This window comes from Schistocerca piceifrons, chromosome X, assembly GCF_021461385.2.
Source record: "Schistocerca piceifrons isolate TAMUIC-IGC-003096 chromosome X, iqSchPice1.1, whole genome shotgun sequence".
NCBI classification, from domain to species: Eukaryota; Metazoa; Arthropoda; class Insecta; order Orthoptera; family Acrididae; genus Schistocerca; species Schistocerca piceifrons.
The window spans coordinates 912,131,827-912,155,513 of NC_060149.1; the positions used below are offsets into that span (position 1 = coordinate 912,131,827).

Below are 23,687 nucleotides of genomic sequence, written 5' to 3' on the forward strand. Positions count from 1 at the left end.
ATATTCCTCCATGTCATACAGTGAACCAAACTCTTTACAGTGAAGTCATGAAACGTTTGCAACAAGCAATTTGACATCACCGCCCTGATTTGTGGCATTCTCAGGACTGGGACTTACTGCATGCCACTGCAAGACCGCATACTGCTTTATCTGTTATTGAGTATCTGGCCAGACATTTTGTTATTGCCATCCCACGCCCATCATATTCACCTGACCTCTTGCCTTGTGATTTTTTCTTGTTTCCATGAGTGAAAAGGCGACTGAAAGGAAAGCTTCATCAGGATATCACAGACATCCAACAGGCTGTGACAAATAATCTTATAAACATTGCAGCTGAAAATTTCTTTGCTTGTTTCCAATAACTTCAGAAACATTGGCAACTGTGTATAGATAGTCAAGGGGACTACTTTGATAGGAGCTAGGATCATTATTTGTGGTAAGTGCAACTTTCTATTTTTAAAAAACCTGTCCTGGAACTTTTCTGACAACTAGATTATATGTATTTAAAAAAAGCGATAAAATTTATTTGACATCTTCCTAAGAGACAGTCTTCATTATTTCCAAACTAACTATGTACGTTTAGATCAGACGTGGCTTAAATTCAAAGAATTAATATTGTTGGCAATTAAAGGATTCACAGCAAAGAAATTAATAAGAAAAAGAACAGATCCTCTATAGTACAAATAAAAAATAAATAAATAAATAAAACAGGTCAGGACGCTATTGCAGAAGCAACGAAAAAAGAATGCCAGAGTTAAAAGAACGCGAAATATCAATTGATGACATATCAATTGATGATGTTTTACAGAAACTCAAAATTTACCAATGGACTTCAGTGTATGATGTCTTTAATAGGGTCAATAATGAAACACTGTCAAAATCAGGTAGAAAATCCAAAGAGATTCTGATCATATGTAAAGTACACCAGTGACAAGTCTCAATCAATACATTGACTGCACAGTAGCAGTGGCAACTACAGAATCATTAAAGCAGTTACCAAACAAGATTTTCTGAAATTATTCTATCAAAGATGATGCAGTAAATACTTCAGAATTCAAATCAAGAACAACAGTCAACACAAATAACTTGGATGTAGATACCCTTCGTGTAGCAAAACAACTTAAGTCAATAAAGGCAAGTCCTTTGGTCCAGACTGAATAATAATTAGGTTCCTTTCGAAGTATGCTGATGTAATAGTTCCATATTTAACTATCTTATCCAATCACCCGCTTGAGGAACGATCCATGTCTAAGGACTGGAAACATGCATGGATCACACCAAATAGAAGTAATCCACTGAATTATACATCCATATCACTGACATCAATTTGCAGTAAGATTTTGGAACATAAAAAATAATACAAAATAAAAAAATTTAAAAAAATCTATTCACACATAGTCTGCATGGATTCAGAAAAATATCATTCTTGTGGCAAAAAAAGAAAGAAACTGGCCCTTTATTCACATAAAGTGATTAGTGCTATTGACAGAGGTACTCAAGTTGATTCCATATTTTTAGATTTCCAGAAGACTTTTGACACTGTTCGTCACAGTGAATTCTAGTCAAATTGTGCACTCATGAAGTATCATCCCAGTTGTGTTACTGGATATATGATTTCCCATTAGAAAGGACATAATTCACAGCTATTGATGGGAAGTCACTGAGTAACACAGAAGTGATAACCGGTATTCTCAAGAAAGTGTTGTAGGTGCCCCTGCTGTTTCTAATCTACATAAACTATCTGGAAGACACTGTGAACAGTCCTCAGATTAGTTTAAAAGTGCTGCTGTTGTTTACCTCTAGCAAAGTCAGAATATCAGTAAGAAATACAAAATGATTTAGACAAGATATATGTGCGGTATGTGAAGTGGCAGTTATCCTAAACAATAAAAAGTGTTAAGTTCTCCACATGACTATTGGAAAGAATCTGTTAAATTTCAGTTACATGATAAATAGTACAAATTCAAAGGTTGTTGAATCAACTAAATACCTAGGGATTACAATAATGAACAATTTAAATTGGAATTATCACAAAGAAAACGTTGCGGGGGAAGGCAAACCAAAGACTGTGTTTTACTGGCAGAACACTTGGAAGATGCAGCAGATCTACTAAAGCGACTGCCTACATTACATTTTTCCATCCTCTTCTGGAGTATTGCTGCATGGTGAGTATTGCTACATGGTGTAGGATCCTTACCACATAGGATTGACAGTGGACATCAAAAAAGTTCAATGAAGGGCAGCCCATTTTGTAACATTGTGAAATAGTGGAGAGGGTCATGGATACAATATGCGAACTAGGGTTATTCACTGCAGCAAGATCTTTTCACAAAACTTAAATCACAAACTTTCTCCACCGAATGTGAAAATATTTTGTTGACTCCCACCTACATAAGAAAACGATCGTAATAAAATAAGAGAAATCTGAGCTCACAGAGAAAGATTTAGACATTCTTCTTTTCCCCCCATTTGCTATCTGAGAGTGGAATGGTTGAGAAATAGCCCAAAAAAGGTTCTGTAAACCCTCACGAAACACTTAGATGTGAATTGTAAAGCAACAATGTAGATTCTTTCATGCCCTGTTCTCAACCCCCTCCATCAATTATATTACTGCCAAAGGAGATTGTAAAAATGGAGCTCCACATGTTACACGTTCTAAGAGTGGTAGTACACATTCCATCGAATCAGAAAACAGCCCCAGTAACGTAAATAGAAAATGACACACCATGTGTGTGGCAATGTACATTCCACTGAATCCAAACCACCGCCATTTGTGACTTCAATGGCATCAAGTGAGAGCTCATTGGAGGACCGGGTCGAGGTCTATTGTGTTTTCTGATGAAACTGGTCCTGCCTCGGTGTCAGTGATGGCAGTGTGTTGGTTAGGAGGAGGCCAATTTAGGGCCTGCAACCAACCTTCATGTGTGCTAAGTAAGACACACACTAGACCTATCCCTGGAGCTATGGTCTGGGGCGCAATTTCTTATGAAAGCAGGAGCACTCTTGAGGTTATCCCAAGCACCCAGACTGCAAGTTTGTATGTCAATCTGGTGATTCAACCTGTTGTGCTACCATCCATCAACAGCATTCCAGGGGGTGCTTTCCAACAGGATAATGCTTACCCACATACTGCTGCTGTAAACTAACATGGCTCCACAGTGTGCCAACATGCTGCCTTGGCCTGCTTGATCACCAGATCTGTCTCCAGTTGAGCACATATGGGACATCATTGGACAACAACTCCAGCGTCATCCACAAATAGCATTAACCATCCCTGTATTGACCAAGTGCAACAAGCACGTTTACAATGGCCTATCTCGTGCTTACATTAACCTGTGATCTTGCAATGTTACTCACTTAAATATGTTACCTAGAGAGATGCAGTCCCAAAATTTTGTTTCTCATGTTACTTATTTTTTCCCCCACAAGTGAACCTCAATAAAAAAGTTTTATCGCTAAAAGAATCAAAGAGAATGAAAGAATGAAAATGAAGAAACACATCAAAAAATAAGGCATATGGAGTAAATATCAATTGGGACAAAAAAGTGAAGACTGATGGCTGGAAGGAAGATATGACAACAATATTTTCATTTTGCTTGAGTATTGGTATTAATTTAGGACATAAAACAAGACAGAGAAAACAAAAGGTTTAAAATACATCAGAATATGAATCCTGTGCTTGCCGCTATGCTTTCACTCAGTGAAAGGTGTAATTAATTTGACTGGAAAAACCAAGAGACTGCCAATGGCAACACTAAATGTCAATTATAACGGCAACACTGTCTAGTACAATGAGAAAAATTCAGGAGTTGACAAAGCTCTATTCTTTGATATACACAGCTGTCTCTCAGTTTTAGAATAAGTTTGTTCTCAACCTGATGCAAAACTATTCTTTCAGTTCTGTCCAGTTCTCCCCTGAAGGTAACCCTACATTTGATTTATATTACAAAATGAACTTTCAGTTGATTTAGTCATGGAAAACATCCTAAAACAATGTTTGAGACATCCTTTAAATTTGAGTATAAACTAATGGCATATTTCCTGAATGCATATTTAATTTATGATGACAAACTTGATGCTATGTTGCTTGCTGTTATATCATGTTTCAGTTCAATGAAGTTACAAATATAAAGCACAGTTTATGGTTAATGAACTATATCTCAAGGTTTTTGGAGGCTGAAAGTAATAATGTACCAGAAAGCTCTGGTTACATTCCTACAAAGTAGCAAAATGGAATTGTGTCCTGAAATAACTCATTTCCCAAGTAAAAGTGTCTAGATTCACCTATTTTATGCCATGCATTAAAATGTTTAGGTGACCACTGTCTGAAGGAAATTGGAAATAGCGGATTACAAAATTTTTGGTTCAGAAGACTTTTTCCCTCTGCTTGGTGGGAGACTGCTCCCACAGCAAGTCGCTCAGTACAGGCCTAAGTTGCTTCTGCTTCTTCTTCTTCTTCTTCTTCTTCTTCTTCTTCTTCTCCTCCTCTCTTCAGTAGTGCTACAGCCCTTGGTTATCCTTGGCTTCTTCAACCATCTTCCTAAACATTTATTGGTTATTTGCTGCTCTTTTCCACCCCGGACTCCCATACTGATGAGAACCACTATTATGTCATCAATCCATCTTCTTCTAAGTCTCCCTTTCTGCCTAGCTGAATGGATCCCACCTTTCATCATTTTCTTTGGAATTCTATCCTCTGCCATTCTTCTCATGAGTCTTAGCCATCATATTCACCGTTATTTCACAAATTTTATTATGTCTCTACCTTGTATTAACACTTGTAATTCAGAATTGTAGCATATTCTTCAGCCTTCTTCCTCCCTTATTAGACCATAGATTTTGCATAGTATTTTCCACTCAAAGGTCCATAGTGCATTTTTATCATGTTCTGTCACTGTCCGTTCTTCTAACCTGTATGCGACAGCTGGGTGGGCTAGGAAGTTACCTGCATATATCAGCAGTTTTGTTTTTCTTGTAACAAGGCTATTTCTGAACTGTTGCATATTTACAAAGTAAGCTCTGCTTCCTGCTCGTATTCTTCCCATTATAGCCTTTCCAATACTGTTGTCATTTGTTATTAGGTCTCCCAAGTAGTTAAAAGGGGACACTTCTTTGAAGCATTTCTCATTGATGTTTAGGTCTTTAGGGGTTCTTCTGGCCACAGATTGTGACATTATCATATATTTTGTTTTTATTTATTATGAGGTCAGTTTTTAAGGATTCTGTTTCCATTGCCAAGTATGTTTCTTAAGGTGTATTGATATTGCTTCCTACTATAGGAATGTCATCAGCGTACGCACGTATCAGGCTAGTTTTCATAAATATGGTGCCTCTTTTGTTGATTTTATTTACTACACAATGCAAGGTTATACTGAATAGGACAATGGAGAGACTATCACCTTTCTTCAAGCCTTTATTAAAGTCAAAGCTTTCACTTGCTCTTGTCTCTGTCATTGTCATTCTGATTACTCTTGTTAGTTTAGCACATATACCAACTTCTTCCAGTACTCTGTATAGGCCTTGCCAGTTTATGCTGTCAAAGGCTTGTTTGAAGTCAATGAATAAGAAATGCAGGTCTATATCATATTCATAGAACTTTTCCATCATTTGTCTTTTCACAAATATTTGATCAGTTATTCCTCTGTTTGGTCGAAAGCCACACTAGTTTCCCCTAGTATGTCTTCTGCATACTTCTGTATCCTTTCACTTAATATAGCTATGAAGATCTTATAAGCTGTGCTTAAGAGTGTTATACTCTATAGTTTTCACATGCTGTTCTGTCCCCATTCTTATAAATGGGGATTATTCCAGTTTTCTACTTATCTGGCATAGTTTCTGTTTCCCATATATCTGATATTAATGTGTGCAGTTTCTTTATTACAGCCTCACAACCAATTTTTATTAATTCAGGGATTATGCTGTCTTCCCCAGGGGCTCGATTGTTTTTTGACTCGTGCAAAGCCTGTGAGATCTCTTGTAGAGTTGGCTTTCTTGCCTAATTGGCATCATTGGCTACTTCCAGCTCCGCTCTTCCCTCCTGTGCAGCTGTCTCTTCGTATTCTAGGTTGATGCTTATTGTATCTTTGACATACTCTGCCCTTCTTCTCACTATCTGTTCTTCCTCTCTTATCATTTTCCCATCTTTACTGGTCTGGTACCGTGTGGCACGGAATTTGAATCCGCGCCAGACATCTAAGACCAATAGACATCTCTGCACCATTGCGCCGTAAGCTGTGGCGGCACACGCCTCCTGGCCCGCTTTTAGTGTGAGGGCACCACAGTGGAACATGTGGTCCCAGCAGCCAATAGCGGCGCCCCTGATAGCATACTTAAGTGCTGGCCTCGCGCTCAGCCAGCAGTCTGAGATTGCGTTGCATCTCAGGACATATAGTCTCAGATAGCGTATTGACTTTGTGTTTCTATTCCAGTGGACGTGGTCGTCTTGTTTGGTTTGTTACTCCGTTGTCTGTTTTTGTTGTGTCGTAAGGTCCTCCGTCGGTCGTGTCCGTCCTCTCCCGTTGTGTTGCTGTTCGCGGGCCACTTCGTGAGTCCCGCCACATTTCCGTCACTACTACCTACTACCCCGCAACCCTTCTGGTCGCCATTACAACAACTGGAATATGCCATTATTCTTGGCTAGAATCTATTCTTTATTTTGCCTGCAGTATGATAGAACTATCTTATTTCACTTTCTTCCTTTAACTCTTCTAGTTCTTGAAATTTCTTCTTAGTCCACTCACTTTTCTTTCTCTTACACAGTCTGTTAGCTCTTCCCTTTAATTCTCTATATTGTTCCACATTATTTCTGGTTTCTCTCTGCAGCACTTTTGTTCTTGCCCTATTCTTTTCCTCTATTGCTGACTTGCAATCTTCGTCAAACCATTCCTGGGTTCTTCTGTTCCTTCTTATGCCTATTATTTCTTCTGCAGCATCTTTAATGGTTTTTTCAATCCTGCTCCAACTTCTGCCTACTCTTACTGTGGTCTCTTAATTGCTCAACTTTCTGCTTCATGTTACTTGGAATTTTTCTACTTCACGAGGGATTTTCAGTGTGTCAGTATTCCATTTCATCATCTTTCCTATTCTGTTGCCATTTGTTAGGCCTAAGTCGATGGCCTGGGAGATTTCCCACAGTGGAGAACTGCTGAGGAACAGGTGCCTAGCAAAGGTTCACCTACAGACCTCGACCAGTGGGAGTGTAGGAGGATGATCACTTGATGCCTCAGAGGATGGAAGCACTGTGACAGGCTGAGACAGAGTGTCACACTCTCTCTCTCTCTCTCTCTCTCTCTCTCTCTCTCTCTCTCTCTCTCTCTCTCTCTCTCTGGCAAAGACAGAGAGAGGAATCATTGGTGGCTTGTTGAAGAGCCCATCTTGAGCTCCATCTTGTGCCATAGGGAGATTGATAAACTGCAGAAAACCCTCAATTTGAGACTAACCCCCATCAACCACTTGTCACCTCACACAGTAGGTTTCCAGAAGAGATAACTATTTGTAACTTTTGAAGTCAGCAATCAAATGCTGTGCATTGTATAGGAGGCACTGATGAGCAGATCAGTGACATACACTGTTAATTTTAATGTTGTGCGGTACTTACCAAATTAAAGGCTCCAATTCCCATACGAACACCACTCTCAAAATGAACTTTATAAGATTCACTATTCCACTTTCTAGTATGCAGAATGTTTGCACACTCTCTGAAAACAAAGAAAGAATTTAAAAAAAATTAAAATGGAATGACATAATAAATATAGAGAACGGATTGTCGCAATTAGTAATTTCCTCATAAGCACATAAACTTTTGGGCATGCTACAGAGAAATGTGACGGAACAATTACTGTTCATATTGTTCATTTAGGACTCAATGGAAAATAACTGTGTGATGATACTGTTGAGCATGAGAAAGCAACAACCGAGAAACAGTTGTACAAATATAACATCAGATACTTACATAATACACTGGCTCATTTTTCAAGACTGTAGGAAAGTGTTCACGTAAAATTCTTGCATCATCAATACTGGAACTCTGTTCCAGAGTGTGGGGTTGCTTACCAGGTTGGTGTAACTAGAGACACTGTGTGTACATCAATAAGGGCAATGCACATGATCACAGGATTTTTTGGTTTATGGGAGTGTGTTTTCAAATTGACAAAGAATTTGAATTATTTGACACTCAAAGGCAGATACTAAGAAGCAGTTTAACTGATACTATTACACTAGAATAGCTCACATGAAGATAAATAAACAGTCATTTCTCACACATACCATAAATGAATACAACAGAAAGAAATCATGACATACACTAAGTGATCAAAAGTATCCGGACACATGGCTGAAAATAACTTACAAGTTCCTGGCACACTCCATCGGTAATGCTGGAATTCAGTATGATGTCGGCCCATGCTTAGTCTTAATGACAGCTTCCACTCTCGCAGGCACACATTCAATCAGGTGCTGGAAGGTTTCTTGGGGAATGGCAGCCCATTCTTCACGGAGTGCTGCACTGAGGAGAGGTATCAATGTTGGTTGGTGAGGCCTGGCATGAAGTCAGTGTTCCAAAACATCCCAAAGGTGTTCTATAGGATTCAGGTCAGGACTCTGTACAGGCCAGTCCATCACAGGGATGTTATTGTCACGTAACCACTCCGTCACAAATCGTGCTTTGTGAACAGGTGCTCGATAATGTTGAAAGATGCAACTGTCATCCCCGAATTGCTCTTCAAAAGTGGGAAGCAAGAAGGTGCTTAAAACATTGATGTAGGCCTGTGCTGTGATATTGCCACACAAAACAACAAGGGGTACAAGCCCCCTCCATGAAGAACATGACCACACCATAACACCACCTCCTCCGAATTTTTCTGTTGGCTCTACGCACGCTGGCAGATGACGTTCACTGGGCATTCGCCATACCCACACCCTATCATCAGATCACCACATTGAGACTGGCCAATCATCCAATGTTTATGCTCCTTACACCAAGTGATGTGTGGTTTGGCATTTACCAGTTGTGTGACGTATGAGTAGGCGATCAACCACGAAATACAAGTTTTCTCACCTCCTGACTAACTGTCATAGTACTTACAGTGGATCCTGATGCAATTTGGAATTCCTATGTTATGGTCTGTATAGATGCCTGCCTATTACACATTACAACCCTCTTCAATTGTCGGCGGTCTCTGGCAGTCAACAGACGAGGTTGGCCTGTATGCTTTTGAGCTGTACGTGTCCCTTCACGTTTCCACTTCACTATCACATCAGAAACAGTGGACCTAGGGATGTTTAGCAGTGTGGAAATCTCGTGTACATGTGTATGACACAAGTAACACCAAATCACCTGACCATGTTCGAAGTCTATGTCTTGGTACTTTTGATCACATAGTGTATATGATACATGCTGTGAACGAGTTAAAATTATTAATTATGAGTACGAGGTTACAATGTTCCAGTTACAGCCAGTTAACAGGTTCCAGAAACATTTAAAAGGTTCCACGTAGGCTGGAAGTATACTACCAGAATAATGTTTGCATTAGTGTAGTAGCATTTTGTCCGTGAACTGAGAAAATTATTGTTGGATGGCTTTGCTCCAGATTTTTCCCAGGTTACACACAGTTGTTTCACTATATAATGTTTCACCATAAATATTGCTCTGTTGAGTCATGTTATTTTTACCTCGCACGGAAATATTTTGCCACATATAAGTACATTTCTATCTTTTATTCATTGTTGAGAAGCACACGTAACTATGTACTTAATACATCTTGAATGTACAATTTTTATGCTTCACTATCCTATATATCATGTTAGCGTTATGTGAGAGTACAACACTGCAGTGAAGGATGTACAACACACTTGGAGCTTTAAATGTCAAAGTTGCCACATTGGAAAGGTGTGGTACTGGTTGTGAAGTAAAACAATTCTACACTCAGTATCCCCAATACCAATACCAACACCAACACCACCACATCAACGTTTCTCATTCTAGCCCCAAGTCACACCTTGCCTGGGTGGAACTATTACCGAGTCATGGCTGCTGCACACAATGGCTGTAAAGGAATGTTCCAAAGGAATGAAGGCTTGCAGCTGCATGAAAAACATCTAGCCTGAGTTTTGTAACCCCACCTGAAGATGATAGCAATATGAGTAACAAAATTTATGTGAGGGTACAGATTCACTCTACACTCTACTGCCATATAACCTTCCCGTGGGGCCATGTAACGCAGTTACTGAATCAGAAGTTCTCCTAGGTTTTTTTTCCTTTTTTCTTACGGCATGAGGACAACTGAGGTCATAAGTGCCCATGTCAGGACCTTACAACATTAATAAGAAAAAGAAGTTAAAAGTGACTATACATTACGCCCAACCAATAGAAGGAAAGAAAGCTAAAAACAAGGACTTCCTCTTGGAGAAAGGTCCACAAAAAAATGCCACACAGACAGCGGAGATTCCAAATCAAAGATTAAATGTCCTTCGCCATATTGCTACAATGGATAAAAAGTAAAACACGGTCAACAGCCAGCATGTTGTTTGCTCAAATGGTTGATAACTCAGACTGCAAACATACACTAGAACGCAAGTGGTTTAGAAAAGGGCATTCGGTCAGAAAATGGCAAACTGTTTAAGGTTCATGACAATGAGCACAAAGGGGTGGGGAATCACTGTTTCAAAAAAGGTGATGGCTAAAAGACAGTGCCCAGTACGCAACCCAACTAAAATGATCTCCTCAGGGCGAGGGGGCTGAGAGGAGGCTGGCCAAGGCACTGGGAGAGGTTTAATTTCCTGGAGCTTATTCCTGTGAAGATAAGACCTGTGGTGATTCCTAAGTGACACCATCTGCTGACAGAAGGCAACGCAAACATCCAAAGGAATGGAAGAGCAGGCAGGCCAAGGTAGGAGGACTGCAGCCTTGGCAGCAGCGTCAGCAGCTTCATTTACTGTCAAACTGATGTGACCAGGAACGTCAGAGTGGTTCCCTCGACAGCAACCAAGTGGAAGCTTTTTGGACCCCTTGGATTAAGGCATGGACTGAGTACAGCACACACAGGCTAAAAAGCGCACTGAGAGAATCAGAGCAAAGACAATTAAAAATCCTGTGCCACTGGATGGACTGTGTGGCCTGATGGAGGGCGAAGAGCTATGCTGTAAATACTGAGCAACGTTCTGGAAGCCAATATCAAAAATGCTCAGTGTCAATGACAAAGCCGAGCCCGACACCATCATCAGTATTAGAGCCATCAGAGTACATGGAGGTGCTATAGCTATGTTGTGTGTGAAGTTGAGAAACTTACTCTGGGAGGTAACAGAGAAGAATGACACACCCCGTACTGGTGGTCATTGGAGTAATCAGAAAAGAAAGCACAGAATAGGTGGCTGGGCATGGCAGGCAAATGGCATATGTATCCACTGAGGAGAACATCATGCTGGTATGACAGTGGTAGTTCGGTAGCTTCTGCAAAGAGACTCTCAACCAGGCTAGTTTAAATGTGGCCAGTGACCAAACATATTCCACAATGGTGGATTGTATTAAGATGGTGTGAGGTGGACGGATATGCAGATGAATAAAGGAAACACCCATAGTCTAGTTTCAAATAGACAATGGATTCATACACACAGAAGAGCACGGTCTGATCCACTTCCCACGAAGTACTGCTTAGGACACACAGGACAATGAGGGACCTGGTACAGCGTGTGGCCAGGTAAGACATGTAGGAGGGCCAAGAAAGTTTTCTATAAAGCATGAGCCCCAGAAGTTTTTCAGTTCCAGCAAATGGAAGAGCAACAGATCCTAGATGTAAAGACAGTGGAAGAAACCCACTGTGCTGCCAGAAATTCATACAAACAGTTTTGTCAGTGGAAAAGCGAAAGCCACTGTTGATGCCCCAGGAATAACAATTACCAAGACATCACTGAAGATGCAGCTAAAGGAGACAAGTCTGTGGAGAACTGCAACAGATCGCAAAGTTGTTGGTGAAAAGGGAGCCAGAGATGCCTAGTAGGAGACAGGCCATAGTAGAGTTAATGGCTATAGCTAAGATGACACTCAGGATGGAGCCTTGAGGCACTCAATTCTCCTGGATATAGGTGTCTGACAAGTCCGAACCCACACGTACCGTGAAAACTCTGTCTTTTAAAAATTCCTGAAGGAAATGGGGCAGGTGGCATCAGAAACCCCACATGTATAAACTACAGAGGATATCAGTCCTTCAGCATGTGCCATACGCTTTCTCCAAATCAAAACACATGGCCACTGTCTGGTGTTTTGCAGAAAACTGTTCATGACATGGGTTGACAAAGAGATGAAACGGTTAACTGCAGAACGACATGTTCAAAATCCACACTGTGCAGTGGTCAGTAGACTGCGAGACTCAAGCCACCGTACCAGCTGGCCATGAATCATATGTTCCATCAACTCTCAAACACAGTTGGCGAGAGAAATGGGGTAGTAGCTAGAATGTAGGTGTTTGTCCTTACTGCACTTAGGTGTGGGTATGACAGTGGCTTCACACCAGCATCAGAGATACATGCTATCTGCCCAAATGCAACTGTACGTATGAAGGAAAGATTTGGTGGCTGTAGGAGTAGGAGACTGGGATGCTACTGTGATACTTGGCAATTTTACAACTGCAGCACTGAATTAGAGGTAACAAGTATGCATGGCCACGTCGTTCATGGAGCGAGGTGTAGCAAGAATGGTACTGTACGTGCTGGATGGGAAAATGCGGGCTTTTCGACAAGCCAACAACTTGTGAGTGACACGGTGAGGTATTTTTTACTTGACCCGGATCTCCTGGATGGCCTGCTCATTGAGATACTTGGGACATTCATGAGATGAGGTGGCACGGTCACCGTTACAATTGATACAGTGGGGAGGAGGTGGGAAATCGTCCTCACGAGCATCCCTACCACAATTAACACATTTGGCCATGTTTTGACATGGCATGCGAGTGTGGCTGTAATGTTGGCAACGGTAAAAAATACATTGGGTTTGGAAAATAAGGTCAGACCGTTATGACTTCATGGCCTGTTTTAATTTTCAAGGAACACATTACTCAATCAAACGTCAGAAAAAGAGCGGATGTAGGCACTGAGGTTGCATCAACCTCTTTCATTATCCTACAGACAGCAGTAATGCCCTGATTAGAGAGAGAGATAAGTTTGGATTTCTCCCTTGGTCAGACCATCAAGCAGCTGAGTGTAAATAACACCATGCAGAGAACTCAGCATTTGATGGACGTTGATACAGATAGGACAGCTGTGGAGGAGCGAAGCTGTAAGCAGTTGTTGGGCTTAAAAATCACAATTGGGCTTCAGAAGAAAAATCTCATTACGTAAGTGAGAGGAGGATTTCGCAGGGCCTGCAGTTGTATCAACACCTTTCTGAATAATAAATGGATAACCGTAGCAAGAGATTGATGTCCTTCAGTATGAAATACCATGAGGACCCAAGGTGCAGCTGGGAGAGTCTTTGAATCTTTCACCTCATTCCGCTTACATTTAGTAAACATGTGCTGAGATGGTGCTTGGCTCATTGTGAAAAAGTCCATCATGATTGCCAGCATCTCTGATGGCATGCTCCTTCCAAGGGCCCCTCCTCCTCTCAGAGGGGACTCGCCCACCTTAGTTGTACACAACTCCTGACATTTAGACCAACCAGCAACTGGGAAGGTAATACCTCTCGCAGTCACCCTTCCCCAGGCCTGGTCTGAACCAGGGGGTACGTGCAAACCCTACCTGTTGACCTGGGGCTGGGAATTACATGTTACCCATTCACCTGTTATGTGTCAAATGCATGGGGTGGCCTTTGAGAGTGCACAGGAAGAAAGAAGAAACAAAGAGAAACCTCAAAAACTGAAGCAGACAAAGGGGAGGAGATGGAAGGTGAGGACAGAAGGGAAAACACGAGGGACTGTTCCAATGCTGGGCTATCGAAACTGCAACAGGCATTGCTGAAAATATCCAAGATATGTTATCCAAGGGAGGGGAAAAAGAATAGCAGGAGGATGGGCATGCAGAACTCACCACAGAGTGGTGAGGCCCCTGGAGGTGCTCACCTAGCTGATGACCTCAATTTGAGTATTTGTCATACACAGAAGTTTGATGGTTATGGTTCTATACTGTTTTGGTCACACTTTGGACTGATTATGCTTTGCACATGACAACTTTGGTTTTTGACTTTGGATTTGATTACACTCAAAACTTGTACAATGCACTTGCTTGCTCCCTCTATTAGATGCCCTATGGGATCTACACAATAAGCTACACATTATACTCTTATGTATTCAGCTGAACAGTCAGCTGAACTCTGTTGTTTCTTTAATGTTGATTTAGAACAGTTGTAGATCCAAGTCCAGAAATTTTGTTTATAGCTAGCGTCAGTACTTTACCTGATACTATAGATACTGAATCTATTACATGGAGAAGGCTGGATATTTTGACTGCTTTACAATACCCCACCCTTCTGAATTACAATTTTCCCCCACATTTCACCAATATAATATCCAATAATTTGTTTGTTTAAATAAATAGGCTGGGACTGGTGTTAATAACAGTTTTTGACAAAATGTGAAGACCAACAGTCTGTCTGTATAATAAGGACATCCATGCTAAAATGAACCACTCCTGAAAGATGTTACTAAAGAATCTTTTTCCATGGAAATAATCAATCAATCTCTTTATTCATCCATTAACAATACACATTGTATGGATGTAGTCAATTACAATATAGTTTCTTATCTTTAATTTGTTTCAAAAACTTGGATAATAAATACAAATATTTTATATCATTATACATATATAATATTACTTTTCCATATTCAGATATTCTTCAATACTATAAATATGAGTTAGTGCAAATTGTTTAAGATCTACCTTGAATTTATGAAATTCTTTAATTTTCTTTATTGTAGAAGGCAATGCACTAAAAAGTATTCTGGGCTGGTAGTTTACACTTTTTTGGTAGAGTGCTCCTTTGTGGGTGTCTCTGTGAAAAGCATGCCTGTTCCTTGTTTCATGGTTATGAACCTGATTATTTAATGTGGAAAATTCTACATTCGTAGATGTATAAGCTAGGAAGAGTTATTATTTTAAATTCTTTAAATATTTCCCTGCATGGCACTCTGCAGGGAAGCCCTTTCATTAGTCTAATAGCCCTTTTTTGAAGTTTGAAAGCTTGTTTTGCCGCACCCGTATTTAACCAGAAGTTCACACCATATCTAAGCAAACTGTTCATGTAAGCATAATAGGCACACAGCAATGATTCAGTGTTGCAGTATTCCCAAAGTATTCTTAGCACATAGCAGCATTTACTTAATTTTTTTACTCAAAACTTCTAGATGCTTTTTCCATCTCAACTGCTCATCCATCCATATACTCAGGAATTTTGTGTATGGAGCTCGTGCAATAACATAGTTCCCTATCTAAGCTTTTACTCTTCTTCTAATGTCATCAGCGAACATCACCGTTTCTGCAACTGTCAGATGGTTTGGCAAATTGTTTATGTACACCAAGAACAGCAAAGGGCCTAACACAGAACCCTGGGGCACTCCATAGCTAGTTTTTTTGAAATCTGAAAGATACTCTTTGCCTTCATGACATATTTGTACTTTCTGTTGTCTATCAGAGAGATAAAACTTGAACCATTTGATGGCAAGTCCCTGGACCCCATAACATTCTAGTTTCATAAGCACTAAGTCATGGCTGATTAAATCAAATGCTTTAGATAAATCTAAGAATATTCCACAGCTTAATTTGTTCTTGTCCAAGGCATTTAGAACTATTTTCATGCATTGGAAGACTGCCGTTTCTGTGGATCTGTTCTTTGTAAACCCATTTTGAGCATTAGTCAGTATTTTACTTTAGAGAAACCTGACAATAATGACACTGACCTATAATTATTTATGTCAGCTATACTATCCTTTTTGTGAAATGGCTTTATTATGGAGAGTTTTAGTTTTGATGGGAACACCCCTGTCCTGAAAGAAGTATTAATAATGTCAGTTAGGTGAGTATCTATACTGGTAGAACTATGTTCGATTACCTTGTCTGGAATTCCATCAATACCACAAGACATTTTATTTTTTAGTTTATTAATAGCATTTGTAACTTCACATTGTTACTGGGTACAGAAACATTGTCTTTTCACAAGTTGGTACTTTTATGTATTTATTGTTTGAATTGCACAGACGTTTAATTAGGTTCGGTGCTATGTTCACATAATGTTCATTGAATATATTGGCTACCTGTTGAGCATCTTCTATCACTTTAACCCTCACTTTTAATTTTGAAATTATGGGTCTTGGTTTTACATTTTCCTATGCTATTGTTTATAACCTTTCACATCGATTTTGATTTATTGCTTCCATTATTAATGTATGAATCATTGCTTAGCCTTTTTGCTGCCTGTAAAACTTTCCTATAGACCCTTCTATATTTCCTATGGTATGGTTTTGTTGTTGTATTTATTTCAGCATGTTTGCTTAGGTTTCTAAGGGTGGTTGCTGATTTTTTAATCCCTTGTGTTACCCATGTGTTTGTCTTCTCACTGACTTTAATTCTTTTTAACGGGAATGCTACATTGTAGAAATATTTATAATCAGTGAGAAAACTGTCATACTTTTTGTCTGCATCATCAGTTTGTTCTATGCCCCAGTGCACTCTTTTTAGCGTACTATTAAATACCCTTCTGTTGTTTGCATTAATAAGTCTTCTTTGTACATATTTTTCAGTGGCTGTATTTCTTATTGTTCTCATTCCTTATCATCATTTTTAAAGCCATATGGTCAGAAAAGCCTGTATCTGTTGCTTCAACACTGTACCCACAGCTTTGTTTGTTGGTAAATATCTGATCAAGTGTTGTTTCAGACCCATCCCCATATCTGGTAATTTCCTGCACTGTAGGTTGCATGTTGTATGTGTTAAACAGATTTAATAATAGTACCTTGTTCTTATTACTTTTGTTAAAATTAATGTTAAAGTCAACAAGAACTAGTGTGCATTTTGACTTGCCTCTCAATTCATTTAAAAGATCATCTATATAATATAAGAATTGGGTAAAGTCATCTGATGGGGACCTATAGATGCAAGCACTGATAGTTTGACAGTCTGTAAGTTCACAAATACAACATTCAAAATCTTTTTCTGTGCACTTCACCTTGCTAAGTTTTACCTCCTTAGATTTAACATTACTTCTAACATAGATGCATACACCTCCACATTCATAAGTTTCCCTGCAAAAGCTACTTACTAAATCAAAATCTGGTATATTTGCTGCACAGATCTGAGTGCCCTGAAGCCAGTGCTCACTGATACACAGCACAGAAACCACCTTAAGGTTACAGTTTAAAATTAATTCGAGCTCACACATTTTGTTGCCTAGTCCTTGTACATTCTGATACAGCAAAGTCAAGCCACCTAGATTTGGTGCACAGCTCACTTTAGTGTCCCCTTCAGGTTTTGACCAAGTCTGACACATTTCAGGCTTGGTCAGCCTTATATGTTTCCCTGAACTGGTTCTGGAATTTTGAGACATAAGTTCCAAATTGCTGATACAAGATAATTTGTTATTTACCATGCTAAGTATTTTCTGGCCCAGCAATGTCTTTCCTATTCCACTTAGGCCTTGACCATGTCTTGTATGACAAGTTCTCGAGCAGTTACAATTGTCAGAGGGTTCATGGTTACAACTGATACATTCCTTAATATCTAAAAGCATTACATTTTTAAACTGTTTGCAAATTGTTTCAAAATATTTGTTAGCTTTGGTTATTTCTCTGTTTACACATGATGCTTCAATTAAATCATAATGATGAGGTATTTTAAATAATATAACATTTGTGTTTGTTAACCTTCCCAGTGTAGTCTTCAGAGCTGTTGTTGCTGCAGCTGTTTCATTATGGTATACATAATTGGAACCACCTATAAGAACTGCAAAGTCACTCCTTGACAAATTACTGCAATCTTCAGTGTTGGTGAGGATCTGGTTGAATCTTGCTCCAAGTTTCACCATGCCTTCAATTTTAACGTTTTTTTGGGTTGTCAGGGTCTTCATTTTTGTAGCCATCCCTCTTCCAAAACCATCAGAGTAGATTCTGATGTGTGTTGTTTCTTCTCTTCTTATTTATTGACTCTGTGCTCCATCTTGTTCTTTGTATGTTGCATCTGATACATTGTTTGTTTTATTCAATTTCAAAACAGGTACCATCAAATCTGCATTGCTGCAAGATTTTTTGCTGTGTTTCTTTTTTGACGATTTAAATACATCTGCACTTTTTGTGCCACAGTCCATGTTTTTCTGCTTCGTGTGTTTGGCTTCAGATGTGATTTTGTGGACTTCATTATCTTCAGGTCCATTATAATCAGGTATGTTACATACTTCAGGCCTAATAGTTTTCAACCTACAATCATCACAGGTCCAGTTTTTTATGATTACCTCCTGTCCCTTTAGTGAGCGATCTACTTTTCTACATCTAAAATGAAATATGTTTCCACATTCCGTGCATTCAACACCACTTCTCACAGTTTTCTGGCATTTTCGACAATGGTTACTGGTCCTGTCGCCTGTATTTTTACTAGTCAGATTTTCCGTTACCACATCACTGTACAATAGAGATTCGCACTGTTGTTTAAGTTCATCATTTTTTAGTTTTAACCCACGAATTTCATCCAATTTTTATGCGTTTCATCTTTGCAGCAATTCAAACAGTACCAAGTCTTTTGTTCATTTGCACATTTATAGTGGTAAACTGTTTCACATTTTAGACACATTATTCCTTTGTTGGCGCGTTTTACACAATAGCAGTGGGAAGACGTCCCATTTTCCTGCAGATGGTCCGTGTTGGTCATTGATGCTACACACACAAGTTCATCTTCGAATTTTCAGGTGTTCGCGGTTGTTCTTTTGTTTAACTTTTTAAATAATATAGCACGCCAGACAAGTGTATGTAATGACTAAGGCAACTGACTTATTTTACATAAAAATAAGATTCCAAGAATGTAATTCATGTTATGTGCAACTACATAGTTAAGCAACATAGCAAAAGGCAGAAAGATCTTGGTTGCAATGTGGATGGTGATGACTAAGGATTCTACAATGATTGTGACGTACTGGCACTAATCCTCGTGATGTGATTTTGCATAGTTAGTAGTACTATTCTATTTTTTTGTGAAACCTAGAGTTAAAAACTAAGTAATTATAAGCTTCTTTATTGTGGGACCTGCAGCATATATTATGTCACACTAGGGCATTATGCAGAGAAATAGTGAACAGTATGCTACCTGATATTTTATTTTTGTATGTAAGCTTATTTTGGCTTTATTGCCTTCACCAGTACTTCTGCAAACAATCACATGTATTTATATTGTACATAATATATAATTTATAATTGTTTTTTTACATTGGATGTTGTACTCACGTCCTGACATTGTAAATGGACATATGTCAACTTTGAGTAAACTATTACTGCTGTCCATAGCTGTTGGATGTTATATTTTTTCAGTAACATTTTGAATGAATATCCCATTATTTGATGTTGTATATATACCTTATAATATGTTTTTTTATTACTTTGACAGCTGTAGAAATTCAAGTTTGTGATTAATTGTTTACTCAAAGATATTTATGTTGTTGCAAGGCATGTATCTATAGAAATGTTACTGATGTGTTTACATCTCTGGTGTTTTGGTTATCCGTTATCCCTACATAAAATTTCAATAAAAATTTTAAAAATTTTGAAATATACATAGACACTAAGCATTATCCTCATGACACACTAAATGAACAAATCTATTTCAAGCACACACAATTTTTTACAAAATGATACTGAAATTTTATAGATGGATAACGGATAACCAAAATGCCAGAGATTACAAACACATCATACCGGTTGCATAGATACATGACCTGCAACAACATAAATATCTTTGAGTAAACAACTGTCAAACTTGAATTTCTACAACTGTCAAAATAATAAACATATTATATGTACAACATCAAATTACTGGATAGCTTTACAACATTACTGAAAAATTACTACAGAGAACAATTATGGACAGCAGCAATAGTTTACCCAAAGCTGACATAAGTCCATTTACAATGTCAGGCCATGATTATAGCATCCACAGTAAAAAAAAAAACGATATATTGTGTAAAATATAAATAAATGTGATTGGTTGCATAAGTACTGATGAAGGCAATAAAGACAAAATAAAGCTTATATACAAAACTAAAACATCAAGCAGCATACTGTTCACTTATTCTCTGTGTAAATACTTATAGTTTGAAAAACATCTATATTTTTTAATATATTGTTAAGTAATTTAAATGCCTTTTTGGTAAATTTAGCTACAGTTTTATGAAGACAACACACAGTAAGGCAAGTTGCCTGCCACAGAGAGTGAACACCTATGTCAGAATTTTTAAGTATAAAGACTTTGTTCTAATTCAGTGCAGACTGTAAATATTGTATGAAGAAGTACAAGTAGCATTAGTCTGAAACAAAATATATAATCTTTGCAATCATTGTACTTAGTCTTTCATACTGGACAATAATTTCCATATTCCTAGTTTTTATTCTGAGAAGGGTATGAGCTACAACATAGAAGTGTTTTATGAATGTATGCAGGCCAACAGAAACTTAAGAACATTTTTCAGGTGAGTTATGAATACAAAAAAAAGAGGTAAGTGCATGAACAGCTGGATGCTAATGCTCAATGCAGATTGAAATAACCACAGAATATCACCCATGACTTATGACTGCACACAGAACCAAGCCAAAAACATTGTTGAGGACCTTTGATTATTTCCATGCTATTAAAGTCATTTTAATTCTTCATGACACTGTTAATCTAGAAAACTAATGAAGTTTGGCAGCTGGCACTTCAGTACCTTCATAAGTTTTGAAAACCCAAAGAAAAATATTTTTGCAGTGGACAAGGACAGATCCAGTTGGGTAAAATGATGGTTCTGTCATAGACTTAAGGAATTTCCTGAAAAGAAGGCACTTTGTCCCTCCAGTAGTATAAATGCGTTGGAAGATTGGTGAAATAGTAAATCTACAATAGAATTCTTAAATGACTGGTCACTTTCACCTAAGTGCACTTAATACATGCTAATGGTTTCTGCCATTTTTCAGATAATCACTGAAAATTTAGAATACAATAGCTTCTTTGGCACTTTATAATGGTAATCACTTTTTAGAACTGTTGGTATCTTTGACTACCCACTTTTTATTTGGCGTGCTGATAAGTGTTAAGTAATTACGCTTTTCTGCAGTATGTACTATTTTATTACTGTAAAGTTGCATCACATAATGCCTGTACCACATGCACTTGTTCATTATAGCACATCAACACACATCAAAACTATAAACTTCCACCCACCAAGCACTCTTTTTAAATAAAAGTGAAAGCTTGTATCACAGTGATAGCTTCATTACCAGACGAAAGCTATGGAAATCATGATATATCACTCAATTGTAAATAAAGAAAGAAATAATATGTGCAGTCAACACCCACACATTTCTCGCAAGCATATTGCCATCTGCACAACACTGTTCAAGCTTGTATGCCCATGGTGGAGTGCACCCAGCACTACGGGTGGACAGGGGCAGACAACAACAGAGGCACGGGCAGTGAGGCAAGTGAGTCATAGCGTATTTAATCCTACTGCAGTAGCCGAGTGCATCCAGACAAGCACACCCACACACCTCGTGCATGTGCAGAATGTGCACAACTGGGTTCACCTGGTGAGTAGCGTATACTAACGCCTACTCTAGGGTGAACCGAGAGGTGCTCGAGAGTGCCTGTGCTCTGATCTACACAGAGAAGACAACGATTATACAGTTCTCGCAATTTTTTAAAACTAAACTGAGGAAAGGATTGACATCAACATGTATTTCTTAACTGCACATTTCATCTATTGATAAGTAACTGGCATAATCTAGAAAATCATAGTGAAACAACAGCACTTCTTGAGGCAGCACCAATAGATTCAGTGTCATATTTCCCAGGATGTAGCCCAAATATTGAAAGACCAATACATTGAACTATAATCTTAGTCTGTGGACAATAAAATATGGCATTAAGTAAGTCTAGGAAGCAGAGGTTACACCTTTTTCAGAAGAATATGCTAGAAATGCTATTGCCCAGTGAATTGGAGTACCATAGGTGAAGAAGTAATTAATTGTTTAGTGTTTTCCTTTTGGGCAACACCTAGTGAGTCCTCTTCCTGAGGCATTGATGATGAATACTGAAGTGAGCTCCAAGCCACTGGCCATTCAAGTTAGGAATTTATCAATGAAGAATGGGTGAGGGTGGAGGAGGGGAGAGGGAGGAGATAAATTTTCAATTTCCGTGAGCACAAAAAAAAAAAAAAAATAAATAAATAAATAAATAAATAAATAAATTTTAAATTTGTTTGTTTTTCTCTAATAATTCTGATAAATCCTGACAATGTATCTCATTGTTAATCAGATCTACCTTCCACTAGCCTCAAAGTCAGACAATGATCAACATTTATCTGTTACATTAATTCTGAAATGAATTTCTTCTGATGAGCAGAGGCTGCAAACATTCATTTCACTTTTGGACTAATTATATCCCTTCAGCATCTAGGCAAGTGATGGAAAGTTGGTATCATAGGTAGGTCCCTTAACTGCATAGACTCGGGCTGCATTTCATTTTGGCAGATATAGATCTTGCTATACGTGTCTGCTCCATATTGTGACATTGTATCAATGCCAAATTATGAATAAGTTTAACCTTCTAAATGATGTACACTGTGTCATAGAGAGAAGCACTATATTGGTTAAAAGGAAATCGCTATCATTCTATAACTGTGAGAGGGTATTAGGCTATACCACCAGTGATAATATATGCACTGCCTGACAAAAAGAGTGAAGCATCCAGAAGGGGTGGAAGAAATGAAATGAAACTTCACTCACTGAGAGAGTATGTGACATTATTTCAGTGCTCACAAAATCTGAGTCAAATTTAAAAAGAAAATGGCAGTATAAGCCCACTTATAAGTATGATGATGCACTCCCTCTTGTCTAGATACATACACTGATTTGATTGAAAAGAGTGTCACGAAGCTATAGCATCCCACAACTGTTGTACTGATCCTCAATATGCACAATACAGTGACTCTGGGAAGGAGCTGACCTCCATGACGGTGCCACACACATTCTATGATGGTCCCACACATATTCTATCAGGCACAGATTTGTGGACCCTGCTGGTCACAGGACTACCTCGACATCAGGCAGCCAGTTCATAGGCACATATGCCATGTGGGGATGAACACTGTCTTCTTGAAAAATGGCACCACAAAACTGTCACATGATAGGTAACACACGAGGATGCTGATTGTCCGTGACATACTGTTGTGCCGTCAGAGTTCCCTCAATCACTACCACCCCTGACCTGAGGTCTTATCCCAGGGCTACCCACACCATGACACCACGAATAACACAACTGTGCCTCACCAAAATATTGGAAGAAAGGGACCTCTCCTCAGGTTGTGGACATACCTACAGATGATGAGCATACAGGATAGTGATAGTGCAGAGCTGTGTTTCATCGCTGAATACAATGTGACACCATTCCTCAGCAGTCCATGCTTCCCATTACATTACCACTCCAAATGTAGCAATTTGTGTTGAGGTGTCAACAGCAGCCTTGGCATGGGTCAGTTA

At 38.8% G+C, this 23,687-nt stretch overlaps 1 protein-coding gene across 6 annotated transcripts in view; it reads right to left on the reverse strand.

The window, feature by feature from the left end:
- LOC124722711 (tetratricopeptide repeat protein 39B-like) overlaps positions 1–23,687 on the reverse strand; it is a 336,578-nt gene that overhangs the window by 38,134 nt on the left and 274,757 nt on the right. For all 6 annotated transcript variants that reach the window (XM_047247848.1, XM_047247847.1, XM_047247850.1 and 3 more), the window contains exon 8: positions 7,598–7,697. In XM_047247848.1, coding sequence (XP_047103804.1) covers positions 7,598–7,697 — 100 coding nt within the window. The remainder of the gene's footprint in view (positions 1–7,597; positions 7,698–23,687) is intronic.